Source organism: Lampetra fluviatilis, chromosome 23 (assembly GCF_964198595.1).
Source record: "Lampetra fluviatilis chromosome 23, kcLamFluv1.1, whole genome shotgun sequence".
Classification (NCBI taxonomy): Eukaryota; Metazoa; Chordata; class Hyperoartia; order Petromyzontiformes; family Petromyzontidae; genus Lampetra; species Lampetra fluviatilis.
Window position 1 is genome coordinate 5,296,039 of NC_136297.1, and position 20,869 is coordinate 5,316,907.

Below are 20,869 nucleotides of genomic sequence, written 5' to 3' on the forward strand. Positions count from 1 at the left end.
AGTACGGGTACGGGTAAGGAATCAAAACCCATTTGCGACCTCTGCCGTACACCAACACCGTACACCAACGCTGTGTGCAAGAATCCAGTGTGATGCAAATCAAACAACCAACAACAACAACCACAAGACCGCCAATCACCACCAATCTCTTCCATTCCAAGTGGCACGTGTCTCACTCCCCTGTCGCCGTCACCACGAGTCCGTTAGGAGCTTTGGCGTTACGTGCTACGAGGAAGGGCCTTGGTCCGAAACGTCGCCTATATCATAATTTGTATTGCTCGTTTGAAGGCCACGGTGTTATTGTTATTATTAGGGGCCGTCCATAAATGACGTCACGCGATTTTGGACGATTTTTGACCCCCCCATCGTCACACGGCGTCACAAAAAGTCAGACCCCTTCTCAAATATGACGTCACAAAGCTCTGCCCCCCCCCCAAAAAAATATCAAACATGCTTTAAATCTCTTTAAACTATTGTCATTGTAGTGCGTATTTAATGTGGCGCTGCACTCTGATGTTGTAGCAGAAAACATTTATTAAAAAGTCTATTTAATTAAGTAGAACGTGTTGTCTATATTTATTAAAAGTTGCGCATTTTTACGTGACGTCACATTTCTCACCCCCCCCCCCTCCTCGTCACACATCATCACAAATGTCTGACACCCCCCCCCCCCTTAGGTGCGTGACGTCATTTATGGACGGCCCCTGAGTTGCGTGTTTTCCGCCACTACCATGGCAGCAACTTCGGCAGCAGCCCCATCGCCAAATATGTACTTCGTGTTGGACGACGACCCGCTGAATTGGATATCTCAGAGTTACCGCCGAGTTTCCATTCTCCTGGGACGCACGCATGCTGACGTGGTTGGGTGAGTGGGTGGGTGCGTAGCTGGATGTGTGGGTCTATTGCTGGGTCAGCGGATGTGTAGCGAGACAGAGTGGTGTGCCGTGCCGGCCTTCATAGGTGCTCGCTAACAGCACTTGCCCCTGCAGTCTGTTAAGGCTATACGGGGGATATTTGTCTTTGTGTAGAGGCGAAGGTGATGGTGTTTGTTGTGGAGTGCGTCGGTATGTGGTTGAGTGGGTGTATTGCTGGGTGGGTGGGTAGATGAATGAGTGAGTGGGTATGTAGTGGAGCGAGTTGGTGTGTAGTTGATTGAGTGGGTGGGTGTGTGGTTGAGTGAGTGGATGGGTGGGTGTGTGGTTGAGTGAGTGGATGGGTGGGTGTGTGGTTGAGTGAGTGGGTGGGTGTGTGGTGGAGTCAGTGAGTGTGTGGTTGATTGAGTGGGTGGGTGTGTGGTTGAGTGAGTGGGTGTGTGGTTGAGTGAGTGGGTGGGTGTGTAGTTGAGTGAGTGGGTGTGTGGTTGAGTGAGTGGGTGGGTGTGTAGTTGAGTGAGTGGGTGTGTGGTTGAGTTGGTGTGTGGTTGAGTGAGTGGGTGTCTAGTTGGATGAGTGGGTGGGTGTCTAGTTGTATGAGTGGGTGTGTGTGTAGTGGAGCGAGTGGGTGTGTAGTCGAGAGGGGTGGGTGTGACAGCTGCATTCCGGTCGCGTTTGCGCTGAGCGCCTCTCCTCTCCATATAAACAGGGCGATCGCAGCTTCGCACCGCTCACACGAACACAGTGCCACTCACACCACCACTCACACCACCACTCACACCACCACTCACACCACCACTCACAACACCACTCACACCACCACTCACACCACCACAGTGCCACTCACACCACCACTCACACCACCACTCACACCACCACTCACACCAACAACCACTCACACCACCACTCACACCACCACTCACACCACCACTCACACCACCAACCACTCACACCACCACCACTCACACCACTCACACGACCACAGTGCCACTCACACCACCACTCACACCACCACTCACACCACCACTCACACCACCAACCACTCACACCACCACTCACACCACCACTCACACCACCACTAACACCACCACTCACACCCCCACTCACACCACCACTCACACCACCAACCACTCACACCACCACTCACACCAACCACTCACACCACCACTCACACCACCACTCACACAACCACTCACACCACCACTAACACCACCACTTACACCCCCACTCACACCACCACTCACACCCCCACTCACACCACCACTCACACCCCCACTCACACCACCACTCACACCACCAACCACTCACACAACCTCCGACACCACCACTCACGCCACCACTCACACCACCACTCACACCACCACTCACACCCCCACTCACACCACCACTAACACCACCACTCACACCACCACTCACACCACCAACCACTCACACCACCACTCACACCCCCACTCACACCACCACTCACACCCCCACTCACACCACCACTCACACCCCCACTCACACCACCACTCACACCACCAACCACTCACACCACCACAACCACTCACACAACCTCCGACACCACCACTCACACAACCACTCACACCACCACTCACACCACCAACCACTCACACAACCTCCGACACCACCGCTCACGCCACCACCCACAACACTCACACATCGGCTTCCACCGGGGGGCTCGTTGTGCCCGGCAAGCGGTGGGGTGAAGAGGGGGGGGGGAAGGAGGTTGGGAAAAACTCGGGTGGTCGGTAGCGGTGGTGGCGGTGGTGGCGGCAGGGAGGGAACCCTCCTGTACCCCTTCACCCATGGACCCCACGCGCGAGCCGGGGACCGCGCCGACCCAACTCTCCTCCGTGGTCGTCCTCGACGCATCACCATCGGTGCCCCGGGGGGCAGCTCGCAGCAAGCGGCGACAGCGGCGGCGATGGTGGCCGCTCCCCCGCGCCTCCTCTGCCTCGGCGTCTGGACCACCACCGCCGCCACCGCCGCCGTCTCGCCCCCGCGTGCGTCCCTGCTCCCCGCCGGGCTGCTGGCTCCTCGCCGGGGCCATCGTCCTCCTCGGCGGGGTGGTGATGGCGGCCCTGGGATACTGGCACCGGGACGCCGCGGGTGCCGCCGGCTCACCGGGGCGCGGTGGGCCGGCTCGGTCATCGTCGTCCTCGTCGTCGTCCTTGTCGTCGTCGTCGTCCGGCTTCGTGAGTCGCTCGCAGAAGTTGCGGGTCCTGGGCCCCGTCACCATGGGGGTGGGCATCTTCATCCTCATCTGCGCCAACGCCGTGCTGCAGGAGAACAGGGGCGAGCGACCGGTGGATGAAGCGCCGAAATCCGCAGTTCCTTCAGCAGCAGCGGCAGCAGCGCGGTCTGGAGAGGTTGTGGATCCCACGCACCCCGTCAAGGGCCCCCACGGCCACCGCTCCCCGCTGCTCCGGCTGCTCTACCCCGTCCGTGGCCGACGCCGGGCCAGCACCGTGGGCCCCAGCCCCGAGCCCGGAGTCCAGGGGCTCGACGCGACCCTCGCCACCGGGACCGGCACGGAGAGCGGACCCCTGGGGAGTGGACCCCTGGCGAGCGGACCCCTGGCGAGCGGACCCCTGGGGAGCGGACCCCTGGGGAGCGGACCCCCGGGGAGCGGACCCCCGGGGAGCGGACCCCCGGCGAGCGGACCCCCGGGGAGCGGACCCCTGGCGAGTGGACCCCTGGGGACCCCCGGTGCTGGGGTTGGCCCCGAGCCCCCTGCGTGCACGGCGGTGAGTATGGAGGAGGGTGGTCCGTGTCGAGATGGAGAAGAAGATGACGATGATGATGCCGCAGAGGAGGTAGAAGAAGAAGAGGAGGAGGAGGAGGAGGGGGAGGAGGAGGTGGGGGAGGGCGAGGCGGTAATTTCTGCAGACGAGTATACTCGGGTAATCGTGACCCCGGGTGGAACTCCACTCCCTACTCCTCCGGACCTTGGGGTCCCTCCGGACCCAACGGGCCAAGGCCACCACCAGCACCACCAGCAACAACAACATCAGCAGCAGCAGCAACACCAGCAGCAGCAGATGGTGACGCTGGGAGGGAGGCACGGGTCTCGTGGTCGTGACGACTTCTGGCTGGTGCTGTGAGGTCACGGTGAGAAGGCGAGAGGGCCCAACCCAGTCACAACGCCCACCCGTGGGTCGTGGGGGTCTCCTGCGGGCGGAGACTACTCGGCATTGTTGTAACTGTGTCGCTCAGGTGATAGCTCCACATAACCACGGCGGTGGGTGGAGCTGCGTGGAAATGGGACCTTGGGCTGGTTGGCCTATTGAGGTTTCTGGAGGGGTCGTGGTGGCGACGACGGCTGCTGCTGCAATAAGAAAGGGATGAATGTTTTGTGGGTTTTTATTAACTGCGGATTGTAGTTCTGTGCCGTGAAAGATGATTACTGGTATCGGGCTGGTTTTTTTAATTATTTTGTCGTTCATTCATTCATTCCGTTACGTTTTTTTTGTAAATGATTAGCTTTTTTTAAAGATCGTTGAAAATCTGCTCGGAAGTTGTGGGAGGCAAATCGAGAAGAGGAAGAAGAAATAGAATCCAGAGAATTCTGCTGAAGAATCTGGAGAAAATCCAGAAGAATCTAGGGAAGGCCACATCGCCTACATCGTTACTCTCCCAGACCGGGCTCTGGATGCGTGGACATCCACACGTGTTTTTTGGTTTGCTGCACAGTTGAAGAATAATTGCATTTAGGGGAAAACCACTTGTTTACCGAGGCATTTAGCCTCGCCGAGTCTCAAGACTGTTGATTCAGGAGGGTTTGGCAGTCGCGAGCGAAGTAGCTGCTGCTGTGTGTGTGTAGAATCCCGATTGAGTCATTTGCGGTGTAATGTTCCTGACGCCGGCATACGATGACCAAACTAAACTAAAACTAAACCATCTTTACTTGACCAGGTTAAGGCGCACTGAGCTACGTAGATCTTTGTCGGAAGCGACCTGGCCACAAATGATAGCTCAACGAAGTGGCTTGTCACGTGGGAAATCTATCGCGGCCAAATTCTCCAAACGCATGTTTCTCAATGTCGAGGGGAAACCCGGAGGATACAGAGAAAAATCCACGCGACCACTGGGAGAACACGCAAACTACAAATATACAGCAGGCGTCAGGGTCGGGATCGAACCCACGACCTCCTGCATACCAGGCGAGGGAGATAACACAGCGCCACGGGGTCTCGAACGTACATCGTTTTTTTTACAATTGACACGCACGCCGCAGTATTAACCAGGGCGGCCGCTCGAATCGAACCACGACCTTTCGTGGAACGCACCGCCGCTGAGGGACAGCCGTGTCACATGCCCAAGGTGATCATGGTGACGACGACGACGATGATGAAGAATTCTAGCCAGGGTGAGACGTGAGTTCTGAGTGACCTGAGGAGCAACACACATAGAGGTCTTTGCTGGCTGGGAATTATAAGATATTGGGACATTGATTAAAAAAAATGGTGATGATCAATATCGGTGATCAATAAAAGTAGCTTGAACGTCAAGAGCAGAATATCAGCTTCAGCAAGATCGCGCGTGTCGGCACACGGACTGTCTGCCCTATCGTTCGTTGCAATCAATTCATCATCGGTGGAATGTCGCGTAAGTTTTTAAGTAGACAGGAAACACAGTGTCTCCAGAGGTCGCATGGAATTGAGCCACTGTCGGCTTGAGTAGCTTGCTGTATGACCGAGCATTTGGCCTCTACACAGATATATATATTTTTTGAAAATTGATGAAAGCCCTAATGCTCCTGGACGGGCCATACAGAGTTTGGCGAAGGCATTGTCACGAACTGTCAATGTTGCAGCTCCTGCCCCCGGCGGTGGAAATTCCACATTTCTATGGCAGGTGCTACTACGGGCTCTCGATCTTCTGTCAAGTACGAAGTCTCATGTACTGCGCGCGCGTGTGAGAGTTTTGAAATAAGATCTGCCCGTCCCCCTCCCCACCATGTCGCCAGAATGTGTGTTTCGAATCTCCGCGTTTTGCGCTCGGGCGTGGAGATATTTCCACTAGGGCGCTAACATCCACAACGTGGCCACTGTGAATGGTTGCGTGATGTGAACTGTGATCGCGCGTATCGATTGATGCAGGGTAGGGAGGTGGGGTTGAATCGCCGAATCAAAATTAGTTCAATTGCACTGAATCGGTCATCCCCTGGCAATCCGGGGTCTTGAATTGTGACCAGAACCGTCCTCTAGAGGGTGCGGCGATTCGGGGCGAGCGCCCTGGGCCCCATGGGAAGGGGGGGGGGTCCGCGCCTTGACGTCACGATGTCAGACCTAATACTTCCGCTCTAGTAGGGACGGGCCCTGATCGTGACGTTCTGAGAAGACAACAACAACAACAAACAAACATTTCGATTTAAAGCTTTCGTGACTGCAGGGATTCATATTCTTGGTTTTTTCGGTAAAGTCACGTAGAAGGGAAATAATAAAATAGACTCCGACTCTGTCTTCTCGACAGACCTGTTCTTCGCCTGAGGACGGCTGCTTGCGCTGTGGCCGCAAACGTCGTGAGAATTATTTTATTATGTTTTATTTGTATTACTTTATTATTTCCATTCTACGTGACTTTACCGAAAGAACCAAGGAGATGAATCCCTGCAGTCACGAAAGTTTTAAATCGAGAATTATTTAATTATGTGTTATTTTTATTATTTTATTATTTCCCTTCTACGTGACTTTACCGAAAGAACCAAGAATAACAGACAAACAACCACGTGCTTTGCCATGTTGATGACGCAAAGTGAAGAAGGGCTTGGCGTGGAGCCAGTGGCTTTGCCAGGTGCCTGTAGGCGCGGAGCTGCGAGGTCGTGGCCGGGAGGCGACGTTTCTGGGCGTCGCACCCAGAACGAGAGGGGGGTGGGGTGGTAGGTGGAGGAGATGGGGGGGGGGTGGAGGAGATGGGGGGGGGGCTCTCTCCGGGTTTTCCGGATTCCGCTACGCGCGGAGCCGAACTCTCACGATTTGGGGGTTTTCTGGCAAATCGCCCTAAAAATGTTGCCGCACCCTCCCGAGAGGGAGCCCCGCGGTGATTTTCGTGAGCTTCGAGAGATCTCGTCGTGCGATGAATCCGGGCATTTATATATCGATACTTTTAAATCTCACCCGGTGTTCGGCTCCCCCCCCCTCCACCCCCACGACGATACACAACTTGTGAAAACACCCCCCCCCGCCCCCCCCACAGCACGCCATCATCATCATCATCGTGGTGCTGTCAAACACCCCCAACGATTTCTCACATGGCGGGGCAGCACTCACACAACCGATGATGTCTTCTTATCGGCGAAAGTGACGAAAACTGCCCCCCCGCGATGCCACCCAGATCGGGAGCGTGGGCAGCCCCAGAACCGGCCCTAGACCTTTGGGGGCCCTAAGCAAAATTTGGTTGGAGGCCCCTTTGATGTATGATTTTTTTCACCCACTAGCTAGCAGTGACTCTAGGGGGCCCTCTGCTGGCCACGGGGCCCTTTGCAATTGCAAGGGTCGCTTAGTGGCTGGGCCGGCTCTGGGCAGCCCATACGGACATCTCGCAGCCCGCCAGCAGTAATCGGGAGTTCTCCCGAATTTTTGTTTGCACGAGGGGCCGGTGGCCTCAACGGCGTCATCCGCCAACGACCCCCCCCCCCCTCTCCACGCCCCGTGCTTGCGACTCAGCCGCGAAGCGACCGACGGATCGGGCGCGTGTCGTCCAAAGAGACTCACGGGGAAAAAAAATAAAAGTCTTCCACTGTGCCGTTCACGTGCAATGGACACGGGGGGAGAGCGGTCTTCCCCATCCCCCTCCCCCCGTGCGTCTTTCCCTGTTCCTCCCAAAGGGCATCTCCTTCTGAGCCAAATGTCCCATGGCTGCAGGAACCTCTCTCTCTCTCTGTCTGTCTGTGTCTCTGTCTCTGTGTCTCTCTCTGTGGCTCTGTCTCTGTGTCTCTCTCTGTGTCTCTGTCTGTCTCTGTGCCTGTGTCTCTCTCTGTGTCTCTGTGTCTCTCTCTGTGTCTCTGTGTCTCTCTCTGTGTCTCTCTCTGTGTCTCTGTCTATGTGTCTCTCTCTGTGTCTCTGCCTCTGTGTCTCTCTCTGTGTCTCTCTCTGTCTCTGTCTGTCTCTGTGCCTGTGTCTCTCTCTGTGTCTCTCTCTGTGTCTCTCTCTGTGTCTCTGTGTGTCTCTCTCTGTGTCTCTGCCTCTGTGTCTCTCTCTGTCTCTGTGTCTCTGTGTCTCTCTCTGTGTCTCTGTCTCTGTGTCTCTCTCTGTGTCTCTGTCTCTGTGTCTCTCTGTGTCTCTGTCTCTGTGTCTCTCTCTGTGTCTCTCTCTGTGTCTCTCTCTCTGTGTCTCTGTCTCTGTGTCTCTCTCTGTGTCTCTGTGTCTCTGTGTCTCTCTCTGTGTCTCTGTCTCTCTCTGTGTCTCTGTCTGTGTCTCTGTCTGTCTCTGTGCCTGTCCACGTGCTGCTATTCCGTGCCTCTGCCCCATCCGCGTCCAGACTCATTGCACAGAGATCCATAGACGCACGCTGACATGGTCCATTGACCTACATACAGACCCATACACTCGCATGCAGACCCATAGGCTAGCGTACACTTACGTGATCCATAGTGCAGTCGATGGGTTTCCATGTGAGTCGATCTGTGTCTGAGTCTATTGATCTCTGTGTGAGTCTATGGGTCTTTTCGTGAGTCAATGGGTCTCTGAGTCTATGGATCTCTGTGTGAGTCTATGGGTCTCTGTGTGAGTCTATGGGTGTCTGTATGAGTCTATGGGTCTCTTTGTGAGTCTATGGGTCTCTGTGTGAGTCTATGGATCTCTGTGTGAGTCTATGGGTGTCTGTATGAGTCTATGGGTGTCTGTATGAGTCTATGGGTCTCTTTGTGAGTCTATGGGTCTCTGTGTGAGTCTATGGATCTCTGTGCGAGTCTATGGGTCTCTTTGTGAGTCTATGGGTGTCTGTATGAGTCTATGGGTCTCTTTGTGAGTCTATGGGTCTCTGTGTGAGTCTATGGATCTCTGTGCGAGTCTATGGGTCTCTTTGTGAGTCTATGGGTGTCTGTATGAGTCTATGGGTCTCTTTGTGAGTCTATGGGTCTCTGTGTGAGTCTATGGATCTCTGTGCGAGTCTATGGGTCTCTTTGTGAGTCTATGGGTCTCTTTGTGAGTCTATGGGTCTCTGTGTGAGTCTACGGGTGTCTTTGTAAGTCTATGGATCTTCGTGTGAGTCTACGGATCTATGAGGTGAGTCACCAACCCGCACTGACCAGCGTGGTGAAGTATGGTCAGACATCGCTCATGAAGGGCTGTATCTTTACCGTAAAGCGTGCGCGGTTGCAGTGTGCATGTAAGCGCTAATCAATTGTAACTGTCGTTGTTTCCTCCACTCCACGAAGGGCTGTCCATAACAGTTATGATGATTCTAGATTTGAAGCTTTCGCGACTGCAAGGATTCGTACTCTTCGGTTTTTTTCGGTAAAGTCACGTAGGTAACAAATAAAAAATAAAATAAAGTAAATGTACTTGATACAGTGAATCTGGCTGTGACGGTCCCGCCTGAAGACGGAGACTTGTGTTGCCTCCGAAACGTCGTGAGTTATTATTTTATCTGATTTTTTTATTTTTATTTATTTTTATTTTTTACCTACGTGACTGTACCGAAAAAAACCTACGAGTATGAATTATAATAACATTGGCGTGCGTATCCAATATATAGCATCGCTACCTGCCAAACGTATCTGAATGTGGTTGTACGAGTCAATCAATACACGACAGCGTCGAGTATTTTTCCGATGTGTGTGTGTGTGCGCGTGTTGGCTTTCATAGGTGCTCGCTAACAGCACTTGCCCCTACAGTCTGTTAAGGCTCAATTTTGGGGCTTTCGTGACTGCAGGAATCATTCTTTGGTTCTTTCGGTTAAGTCACGTATAAAGATAAAATAATAAATTAAATAATAGCATACTACGACGTTTCGACTGCAACACAAGCAATCATCATCAGGCATAAAAGAAAGAAATACAGTAGCAACAAAAATCTAACCATATATCTATAGTTTTCTGCTTCGATTTTTGTTGCTATTTCTTTCTTTTGTGCCTGATGATGATTGCTTGTGTTGCAGTCGAAACGTCGTAGTATGCTATTATTTAATTTATTATTTTATCTTTATACGTGACTTAACCGAAAGAACCTAAGAATAGTCTGTTAAGGCTATACGGGGGGTCTTTGTTGAACTTCTTTCGCGCCACTCGATGTGCGACGTGGACCCGGCGAAGTCTCCGTTGGCTGGGGGGGGGTCTCGGCCCGCTCTGCGACTCTGGGTCGTGAGAGTCACCGGATGAGGAGCTCCCTCCACTCCGTTCATAGCCACAGGGCACCAGGCGTCCACTCCTCATCACCCTCCTCATCACCCTCATCCTCCCCATCATCCTCCTCATCCTTATCACCCCCATCATTCTCCTCATCATCATCCTCATCATCATCATCACCCACATCACCCTCATCATCCTCCTCCTCATCACCCTCATCCTCCCCCTCACCATCCCCATCATCATTATCCTCATCATCATCCTCATCATCATCATCTTCCTCATCCTCATCACCCTCATCATCACCCTCATCATCCTCCTCATCCGCCCCCTCATCCTCCCCCTCATCCTCCTCATCCTCATCATCCTCCCCCTCATCATCCTAATCATTATCCTCATCATCATCCTCGTCATCCTCATCACCCACATCACCCTCATCATCATCCTCATCCTCCCCCTCATCAAAATACATGTGTACATCGTGCGATGTGTAAACAAAACAAAAAAACATCGTCACTTGGGAGACAAAGGCGGCCGGGCGTGGTGTGGCGTGGTGCCGCGCCGTTCCAGCCTTCATAGGTGCTCGCTAACAGAGCTTGCCCCAACAGTTTAGGCGCCACGGTGGCTCTGAGATGTTAACTACCTCGCCTGGTATACAGGAGGTCGGTTAGCAATGGCGAAACCAAGATTTTCAGGTAGAGGGGGGGGGGGACTCCTCCAGCAATGAACAATTGTAAGGGAGTTGTTAGTGAGGAGTTGTTAGTGAGTAAGGAGTTGTTAGTAAGTAAGGAGTTGTTAGTAGGGAGTTGTTAGTAAGGAGTTGTTAGTGAGTAAGGAGTTGTTAGTGAGTAAGGAGTTGTTAGTAAGTAAGGAGTTGTTAGTAAGGAGTTGTTAGTGAGTGAGGAGTTGTTAGTAAGTAAGGAGTTGTTAGTAAGGAGTTGTTAGTGAGTGAGGAGTTGTTAGTAAGTAAGGAGTTGTTAGTAGGGAGTTGTTAGTGAGTGAGGAGTTGTTAGTAAGTAAGGAGTTGTTAGTGAGTGAGGAGTTGTTAGTGAGTAAGGAGTTGTTAGTAGGGAGTTGTTAGTAAGGAGTTGTTAGTGAGTAAGGAGTTGTTAGTAGGGAGTTGTTAGTGAGTGAGGAGTTGTTAGTAAGTAAGGAGTTGTTAGTAAGGAGTTGTTAGTGAGTAAGGAGTTGTTAGTAAGTAAGGAGTTGTTAGTAGGGAGTTGTTAGTAAGGAGTTGTTAGTGAGTAAGGAGTTGTTAGTGAGTAAGGAGTTGTTAGTAAGTAAGGAGTTGTTAGTAGGGAGTTGTTAGTAAGGAGTTGTTAGTGAGTAAGGAGTTGTTAGTGAGTAAGGAGTTGTTAGTGAGTGAGGAGTTGTTAGTGAGTGAGGAGTTGTTAGTAGGGAGTTGTTAGTAGGGAGTTGTTAGTAAGGAGTTGTTAGTGAGTAAGGAGTTGTTAGTGAGTGAGGAGTTGTTAGTGAGTGAGGAGTTGTTAGTAGGGAGTTGTTAGTGAGTAAGGAGTTGTTAGTGAGTGAGGAGTTGTTAGTGAGTGAGGAGTTGTTAGTGAGTGAGGAGTTGTTAGTAGGGAGTTGTTAGTAAGGAGTTGTTAGTGAGTAAGGAGTTGTTAGTGAGTAAGGAGTTGTTAGTAGGGAGTTGTTAGTAAGGAGTTGTTAGTGAGTAAGGAGTTGTTAGTGAGTAAGGAGTTGTTAGTGAGTGAGGAGTTGTTAGTAAGTAAGGAGTTGTTAGTAGGGAGTTGTTAGTAAGGAGTTGTTAGTGAGTAAGGAGTTGTTAGTGAGTAAGGAGTTGTTAGTGAGTGAGGAGTTGTTAGTGAGTGAGGAGTTGTTAGTAAGGAGTTGTTAGTGAGTAAGGAGTTGTTAGTGAGTAAGGAGTTGTTAGTGAGTGAGGAGTTGTTAGTAAGTGAGGAGTTGTTAGTAGGGAGTTGTTAGTAAGGAGTTGTTAGTGAGTAAGGAGTTGTTAGTGAGTAAGGAGTTGTTAGTGAGTGAGGAGTTGTTAGTAAGTAAGGAGTTGTTAGTAGGGAGTTGTTAGTAAGGAGTTGTTAGTGAGTAAGGAGTTGTTAGTGAGTAAGGAGTTGTTAGTGAGTGAGGAGTTGTTAGTAAGTGAGGAGTTGTTAGTAGGGAGTTGTTAGTAAGGAGTTGTTAGCGAGTAAGGAGTTGTTAGTGAGTGAGGAGTTGTTAGTGAGTGAGGAGTTGTTAGTGAGTGAGGAGTTGTTAGTGAGTGAGGAGTTGTTAGTGAGTGAGGAGTTGTTGGTGAGTGAGGAGTTGTTAGTGAGTAAGGAGTTGTTAGTGAGTGAGGAGTTGTTAGTGAGTGAGGAGTTGTTGGTGAGTGAGGAGTTGTTAGTGAGTGAGGAGTTGATAGTGAGTGAGGAGTTGTTGGTGAGTGAGGAGTTGTTAGTGAGTAAGGAGTTGTTAGTGAGTAAGGAGTTGTTGGTGAGTGAGGAGTTGTTAGTGAGTGAGGAGTTGTTAGTGAGTAAGGAGTTGTTGGTGAGTGAGGAGTTGTTAGTGAGTGAGGAGTTGTTAGTGAGTGAGGAGTTGTTGGTGAGTGAGGAGTTGTTAGTGAGTGAGGAGTTGTTAGTGAGTGAGGAGTTGTTAGTGAGTGAGGAGTTGTTAGTGAGTGAGGAGTTGATAGTGAGTGAGGAGTTGTTGGTGAGTGAGGAGTTGTTAGTGAGTAAGGAGTTGTTAGTGAGTGAGGAGTTGTTGGTGAGTGAGGAGTTGTTAGTGAGTGAGGAGTTGTTGGTGAGTGAGGAGTTGATAGTGAGTGAGGAGTTGTTAGTGAGTGAGGAGTTGTTGGTGAGTGAGGAGTTGATAGTGAGTGAGGAGTTGTTGGTGAGTGAGGAGTTGTTAGTGAGTAAGGAGTTGTTGGTGAGTGAGGAGTTGTTAGTGAGTGAGGAGTTGTTAGTGAGTAAGGAGTTGTTGGTGAGTGAGGAGTTGTTAGTGAGTGAGGAGTTGTTAGTGAGTGAGGAGTTGTTGGTGAGTGAGGAGTTGTTAGTGAGTGAGGAGTTGTTAGTGAGTAAGGAGTTGTTGGTGAGTGAGGAGTTGTTAGTGAGTGAGGAGTTGTTAGTGAGTGAGGAGTTGTTAGTGAGTAAGGAGTTGTTAGTGAGTGAGGAGTTGTTAGTGAGTGAGGAGTTGTTAGTGAGTGAGGAGTTGTTAGTGAGTAAGGAGTTGTTGGTGAGTGAGGAGTTGTTAGTGAGTGAGGAGTTGTTAGTGAGTAAGGAGTTGTTAGTGAGTGAGGAGTTGTTAGTGAGTAAGGAGTTGTTAGTGAGTGAGGAGTTGTTAGTGAGTGAGGAGTTGTTAGTGAGTGAGGAGTTGTTAGTGAGTGAGGAGTTGTTAGTGAGTAAGGAGTTGTTAGTGAGTGAGGAGTTGATAGTGAGTGAGGAGTTGTTGGTGAGTGAGGAGTTGTTAGTGAGTGAGGAGTTGTTAGTGAGTGAGGAGTTGTTAGTGAGTAAGGAGTTGTTAGTGAGTGAGGAGTTGTTAGTGAGTGAGGAGTTGTTAGTGAGTAAGGAGTTGTTAGTGAGTAAGGAGTTGTTAGTGAGTGAGGAGTTGTTAGTGAGTGAGGAGTTGTTAGTGAGTAAGGAGTTGTTAGTGAGTAAGGAGTTGTTAGTGAGTGAGGAGTTGTTAGTGAGTAAGGAGTTGTTAGTGAGTAAGGAGTTGTTAGTGAGTGAGGAGTTGTTAGTGAGTGAGGAGTTGTTAGTGAGTAAGGAGTTGTTAGTGAGCGAGGAGTTGTTAGTGAGTGAGGAGTTGTTAGTGAGTAAGGAGTTGTTAGTGAGTAAGGAGTTGTTAGTGAGTGAGGAGTTGTTAGTGAGTGAGGAGTTGTTAGTGAGTGAGGAGTTGTTAGTGAGTAAGGAGTTGTTAGTGAGGAGTTGTTAGTGAGTGAGGAGTTGTTAGTGAGTAAGGAGTTGTTAGTGAGTAAGGAGTTGTTAGTGAGTGAGGAGTTGTTAGTGAGTGAGGAGTTGTTAGTGAGTAAGGAGTTGTTAGTGAGGAGTTGTTAGTGAGTGAGGAGTTGTTAGTGAGTAAGGAGTTGTTAGTGAGTGAGGAGTTGTTAGTGAGGAGTTGTTAGTGAGTGAGGAGTTGTTAGTGAGTAAGGAGTTGTTAGTGAGTGAGGAGTTGTTAGTGAGGAGTTGTTAGTGAGTGAGGAGTTGTTAGTGAGTAAGGAGTTGTTAGTGAGTGAGGAGTTGTTAGTGAGGAGTTGTTAGTGAGTAAGGAGTTGTTAGTGAGGAGTTGTTAGTGAGTGAGGAGTTGTTAGTGAGTAAGGAGTTGTTAGTGAGTGAGGAGTTGTTAGTGAGGAGTTGTTAGTGAGTGAGGAGTTGTTAGTGAGTGAGGAGTTGTTAGTGAGCGAGGAGTTGTTAGTGAGTGAGGAGTTGTTAGTGAGTGAGGAGTTGTTAGTGAGGAGTTGTTAGTGAGTGAGGAGTTGTTAGTGAGTAAGGAGTTGTTAGTGAGGAGTTGTTAGTGAGTGAGGAGTTGTTAGTGAGTGAGGAGTTGTTAGTGAGTGAGGAGTTGTTAGTGAGTAAGGAGTTGTTAGTGAGTGAGGAGTTGTTGGTGAGTGAGGAGTTGTTAGTGAGTGAGGAGTTGTTAGTGAGTAAGGAGTTGTTAGTGAGGAGTTGTTAGTGAGGAGTTGTTAGTGAGTGAGGAGTTGTTGGTGAGTGAGGAGTTGTTAGTGAGTGAGGAGTTGTTAGTGAGTGAGGAGTTGTTGGTGAGTGAGGAGTTGTTAGTGAGTGAGGAGTTGTTAGTGAGTAAGGAGTTGTTAGTGAGTGAGGAGTTGTTGGTGAGTGAGGAGTTGTTAGTGAGTGAGGAGTTGTTAGTAGGGAGTTGTTAGTAAGGAGTTGTTAGTGAGTAAGGAGTTGTTAGTGAGGAGTTGTTAGTGAGGAGTTGTTAGTGAGTGAGGAGTTGTTAGTGAGTAAGGAGTTGTTAGTGAGGAGTTGTTAGTGAGGAGTTGTTAGTGAGTGAGGAGTTGTTAGTGAGTAAGGAGTTGTTAGTGAGTAAGGAGTTGTTAGTGAGTGAGGAGTTGTTGGTGAGTGAGGAGTTGTTAGTGAGTGAGGAGTTGTTAGTGAGTGAGGAGTTGTTAGTGAGTAAGGAGTTGTTAGTGAGGAGTTGTTAGTGAGTGAGGAGTTGTTAGTGAGTAAGGAGTTGTTAGTGAGGAGTTGTTAGTGAGTGAGGAGTTGTTAGTGAGTAAGGAGTTGTTAGTGAGTAAGGAGTTGTTAGTGAGTGAGGAGTTGTTAGTGAGTAAGGAGTTGTTAGTGAGTGAGGAGTTGTTAGTGAGTGAGGAGTTGTTAGTGAGTGAGGAGTTGTTAGTGAGTGAGGAGTTGTTAGTGAGTGAGGAGTTGTTAGTGAGTGAGGAGTTGTTGGTGAGTGAGGAGTTGTTAGTGAGTGAGGAGTTGTTAGTGAGTGAGGAGTTGTTAGTGAGTAAGGAGTTGTTAGTGAGTAAGGAGTTGTTAGTGAGTGAGGAGTTGTTAGTGAGGAGTTGTTAGTGAGTGAGGAGTTGTTAGTGAGTGAGGAGTTGTTAGTGAGGAGTTGTTAGTGAGTGAGGAGTTGTTGGTGAGTGAGGAGTTGTTAGTGAGTGAGGAGTTGTTAGTGAGTGAGGAGTTGTTAGTGAGTAAGGAGTTGTTAGTGAGTGAGGAGTTGTTGGTGAGTGAGGAGTTGTTAGTGAGGAGTTGTTAGTGAGTGAGGAGTTGTTAGTGAGTAAGGAGTTGTTAGTGAGTAAGGAGTTGTTAGTGAGTGAGGAGTTGTTAGTGAGGAGTTGTTAGTGAGTGAGGAGTTGTTGGTGAGTGAGGAGTTGTTAGTGAGGAGTTGTTAGTGAGTAAGGAGTTGTTAGTGAGTGAGGAGTTGTTAGTGAGTGAGGAGTTGTTAGTGAGTAAGGAGTTGTTAGTGAGTGAGGAGTTGTTAGTGAGTGAGGAGTTGTTAGTGAGTGAGGAGTTGTTAGTGAGTGAGGAGTTGTTAGTGAGTGAGGAGTTGTTAGTGAGTAAGGAGTTGTTAGTGAGTAAGGAGTTGTTAGTGAGTGAGGAGTTGTTGGTGAGTAAGGAGTTGTTAGTGAGTGAGGAGTTGTTAGTGAGTGAGGAGTTGTTAGTGAGTGAGGAGTTGTTAGTGAGTAAGGAGTTGTTAGTGAGTGAGGAGTTGTTAGTGAGTGAGGAGTTGTTAGTGAGTGAGGAGTTGTTGGTGAGTGAGGAGTTGTTAGTGAGTGAGGAGTTGTTAGTGAGTGAGGAGTTGTTAGTGAGTAAGGAGTTGTTAGTGAGTGAGGAGTTGTTAGTGAGTGAGGAGTTGTTGGTGAGTGAGGAGTTGTTAGTGAGTGAGGAGTTGTTAGTGAGTGAGGAGTTGTTAGTGAGTAAGGAGTTGTTAGTGAGGAGTTGTTAGTGAGGAGTTGTTAGTGAGTGAGGAGTTGTTGGTGAGTGAGGAGTTGTTAGTGAGTGAGGAGTTGTTGGTGAGTGAGGAGTTGTTAGTGAGTGAGGAGTTGTTAGTGTGTAAGGAGTTGTTAGTGAGCAAGGAGTTGTTAGTGAGTGAGGAGTTGTTAGTGAGCAAGGAGTTGTTAGTGAGTGAGGAGTTGTTGGTGAGTGAGGAGTTGTTGGTGAGTGAGGAGTTGTTAGTGAGTGAGGAGTTGTTAGTGAGTAAGGAGTTGTTAGTGAGTAAGGAGTTGTTAGTGAGTGAGGAGTTGTTAGTGAGTGAGGAGTTGTTAGTGAGTAAGGAGTTGTTAGTGAGTGAGGAGTTGTTAGTGAGTGAGGAGTTGTTAGTGAGTGAGGAGTTGTTAGTGAGTGAGGAGTTGTTAGTGAGTGAGGAGTTGTTAGTGAGTAAGGAGTTGTTAGTGAGTAAGGAGTTGTTAGTGAGTGAGGAGTTGTTGGTGAGTAAGGAGTTGTTAGTGAGTGAGGAGTTGTTAGTGAGTGAGGAGTTGTTAGTGAGTGAGGAGTTGTTAGTGAGTAAGGAGTTGTTAGTGAGTGAGGAGTTGTTAGTGAGTGAGGAGTTGTTAGTGAGTGAGGAGTTGTTAGTGAGTGAGGAGTTGTTGGTGAGTGAGGAGTTGTTAGTGAGTAAGGAGTTGTTAGTGAGTGAGGAGTTGTTAGTGAGTGAGGAGTTGTTAGTGAGTGAGGAGTTGTTAGTGAGTAAGGAGTTGTTAGTGAGTGAGGAGTTGTTAGTGAGTGAGGAGTTGTTAGTGAGTGAGGAGTTGTTAGTGAGTAAGGAGTTGTTAGTGAGTGAGGAGTTGTTAGTGAGTGAGGAGTTGTTAGTGAGTGAGGAGTTGTTGGTGAGTGAGGAGTTGTTAGTGAGTGAGGAGTTGTTAGTGAGTAAGGAGTTGTTAGTGAGTAAGGAGTTGTTAGTGAGTGAGGAGTTGTTAGTGAGTAAGGAGTTGTTAGTGAGGAGTTGTTAGTGAGGAGTTGTTAGTGAGTGAGGAGTTGTTGGTGAGTGAGGAGTTGTTAGTGAGTGAGGAGTTGTTGGTGAGTGAGGAGTTGTTAGTGAGTGAGGAGTTGTTAGTGAGTGAGGAGTTGTTAGTGAGTGAGGAGTTGTTGGTGAGTGAGGAGTTGTTGGTGAGTGAGGAGTTGTTAGTGAGTGAGGAGTTGTTAGTGAGTAAGGAGTTGTTAGTGAGTGAGGAGTTGTTAGTGAGTAAGGAGTTGTTAGTGAGGAGTTGTTAGTGAGGAGTTGTTAGTGAGTGAGGAGTTGTTGGTGAGTGAGGAGTTGTTAGTGAGTGAGGAGTTGTTGGTGAGTGAGGAGTTGTTAGTGTGTAAGGAGTTGTTAGTGAGGAGTTGTTAGTGAGGAGTTGTTAGTGAGTGAGGAGTTGTTAGTGAGGAGTTGTTAGTGAGTAAGGAGTTGTTAGTGAGGAGTTGTTAGTGTGTAAGGAGTTGTTAGTGAGGAGTTGTTAGTGAGGAGTTGTTAGTGAGTAAGGAGTTGTTAGTAAGGAGTTGTTAGTGAGTAAGGAGTTGTTAGTGAGGAGTTGTTAGTGAGTGAGGAGTTGTTAGTGAGTAAGGAGTTGTTAGTAAGGAGTTGTTAGTGAGTAAGGAGTTGTTAGTGAGGAGTTGTTAGTGAGTAAGGAGTTGTTAGTGAGGAGTTGTTAGTGAGTAAGGAGTTGTTAGTGAGGAGTTGTTAGTGAGTAAGGAGTTGTTAGTGAGGAGTTGTTAGTGAGTGAGGAGTTGTTAGTGAGGAGTTGTTAGTGAGTAAGGAGTTGTTAGTGAGGAGTTGTTAGTGAGTAAGGAGTTGTTAGTGAGTAAGGAGTTGTTAGTGAGGAGTTGTTAGTGAGTGAGGAGTTGTTAGTGAGTGAGGAGTTGTTAGTGAGTAAGGAGTTGTTAGTGAGGAGTTGTTAGTGAGTGAGGAGTTGTTGGTGAGTGAGGAGTTGTTAGTGAGTGAGGAGTTGTTAGTGAGTGAGGAGTTGTTAGTGAGTGAGGAGTTGTTAGTGAGTGAGGAGTTGTTGGTGAGTGAGGAGTTGTTAGTGAGTAAGGAGTTGTTAGTGAGTGAGGAGTTGTTAGTGAGTAAGGAGTTGTTGGTGAGTAAGGAGTTGTTAGTGAGTGAGGAGTTGTTAGTGAGTGAGGAGTTGTTGGTGAGTGAGGAGTTGTTAGTGAGTGAGGAGTTGTTAGTGAGTGAGGAGTTGTTAGTGAGTGAGGAGTTGTTAGCGAGTGAGGAGTTGTTGGTGAGTAAGGAGTTGTTAGTGAGTGAGGAGTTGTTAGTGAGTGAGGAGTTGTTAGTGAGTGAGGAGTTGTTAGTGAGTGAGGAGTTGTTAGTGAGTGAGGAGTTGTTAGTGAGTGAGGAGTTGTTAGTGAGTGAGGAGTTGTTAGCGAGTGAGGAGTTGTTAGTGAGTGAGGAGTTGTTAGTGAGTGAGGAGTTGTTAGTGAGTGAGGAGTTGTTGGTGAGTAAGGAGTTGTTAGTGAGTGAGGAGTTGTTATTGAGTGAGGAGTTGTTAGTGAGCAAGGAGTTGTTAGTGAGTGAGGAGTTGTTATTGAGTGAGGAGTTGTTAGTGAGCAAGGAGTTGTTAGTGAGTAAGGAGTTGTTAGTGAGTAAGGAGTTGTTAGTGAGTGAGGAGTTGTTGGTGAGTGAGGAGTTGTTAGTGAGTGAGGAGTTGTTAGTGAGTGAGGAGTTGTTAGTGAGTGAGGAGTTGTTAGTGAGCAAGGAGTTGTTAGTGAGTAAGGAGTTGTTAGTGAGTGAGGAGTTGTTATTGAGTGAGGAGTTGTTAGTGAGCAAGGAGTTGTTAGTGAGTGAGGAGTTGTTAGTGAGTGAGGAGTTGTTATTGAGTGAGGAGTTGTTAGTGAGCAAGGAGTTGTTAGTGAGTGAGGAGTTGTTAGTGAGTGAGGAGTTGTTAGTGAGTAAGGAGTTGTTAGTGAGTGAGGAGTTGTTAGTGAGTGAGGAGTTGTTAGTGAGTGAGGAGTTGTTGGTGAGTAAGGAGTTGTTAGTGAGTGAGGAGTTGTTGGTGAGTAAGGAGTTGTTAGCGAGTGAGGAGTTGTTAGTGAGTGAGGAGTTGTTAGTGAGTGAGGAGTTGTTAGTGAGTGAGGAGTTGTTAGTGAGTGAGGAGTTGTTGGTGAGTGAGGAGTTGTTAGTGAGTGAGGAGTTGTTAGTGAGTGAGGAGTTGTTAGTGAGTGAGGAGTTGTTAGTGAGTAAGGAGTTGTTGGTGAGTGAGGAGTTGTTAGTGAGTAAGGAGTTGTTAGTGAGGAGTTGTTAGTGAGTGAGGAGTTGTTAGTGAGTAAGGAGTTGTTGGTGAGTGAGGAGTTGTTAGTGAGTGAGGAGTTGTTAGTGAGTAAGGAGTTGTTGGTGAGTGAGGAGTTGTTAGTGAGTAAGGAGTTGTTAGTGAGGAGTTGTTAGTGAGTGAGGAGTTGTTAGTGAGTAAGGAGTTGTTAGTGAGGAGTTGTTAGTGAGTGAGGAGTTGTTAGTGAGTAAGGAGTTGTTGGTGAGTGAGGAGTTGTTAGTGAGTGAGGAGTTGTTAGTGAGTAAGGAGTTGTTAGTGAGTAAGGAGTTGTTAGTGAGTGAGGAGTTGTTAGTGAGGAGTTGTTAGTGAGGAGTTGTTAGTGAGGAGTTGTTAGTGAGTAAGGAGTTGTTGGTGAGTGAGGAGTTGTTAGTGAGTGAGGAGTTGTTGGTGAGTGAGGAGTTGTTAGTGTGTAAGGAGTTGTTAGTGAGGAGTTGTTAGTGAGGAGTTGTTAGTGAGTGAGGAGTTGTTAGTGAGGAGTTGTTAGTGAGTAAGGAGTTGTTAGTGAGGAGTTGTTAGTGTGTAAGGAGTTGTTAGTGAGGAGTTGTTAGTGAGGAGTTGTTAGTGAGTAAGGAGTTGTTAGTAAGGAGTTGTTAGTGAGTAAGGAGTTGTTAGTGAGGAGTTGTTAGTGAGTGAGGAGTTGTTAGTGAGGAGTTGTTAGTGAGTAAGGAGTTGTTAGTGAGGAGTTGTTAGTGAGTAAGGAGTTGTTAGTGAGGAGTTGTTAGTGAGTAAGGAGTTGTTAGTGAGGAGTTGTTAGTGAGTGAGGAGTTGTTAGTGAGGAGTTGTTAGTGAGTAAGGAGTTGTTAGTGAGGAGTTGTTAGTGAGTAAGGAGTTGTTAGTGAGTAAGGAGTTGTTAGTGAGGAGTTGTTAGTGAGTAAGGAGTTGTTAGTGAGGAGTTGTTAGTGAGTGAGGAGTTGTTAGTGAGGAGTTGTTAGTGAGTAAGGAGTTGTTAGTGAGGAGTTGTTAGTGAGTAAGGAGTTGTTAGTGAGGAGTTGTTAGTGAGTGAGGAGTTGTTAGTAAGTAAGGAGTTGTTAGTGAGGAGTTGTTAGTGAG

At 48.6% G+C, this 20,869-nt stretch overlaps 1 protein-coding gene across 1 annotated transcript in view; it reads left to right on the forward strand.

Annotated features, from left to right (window-relative positions):
* The first annotated feature begins 2,680 nt into the window (after positions 1-2,680).
* The window catches only part of LOC144940628 (uncharacterized), a 111,218-nt gene continuing 93,029 nt past the window's right edge, over positions 2,681-20,869 (forward strand). The window contains exon 1 of the mRNA XM_078866886.1: positions 2,681-3,986. Within this exon, the coding sequence (XP_078723012.1) occupies positions 2,681-3,979 (1,299 nt within the window). The 3' untranslated portion in view covers positions 3,980-3,986. The remainder of the gene's footprint in view (positions 3,987-20,869) is intronic.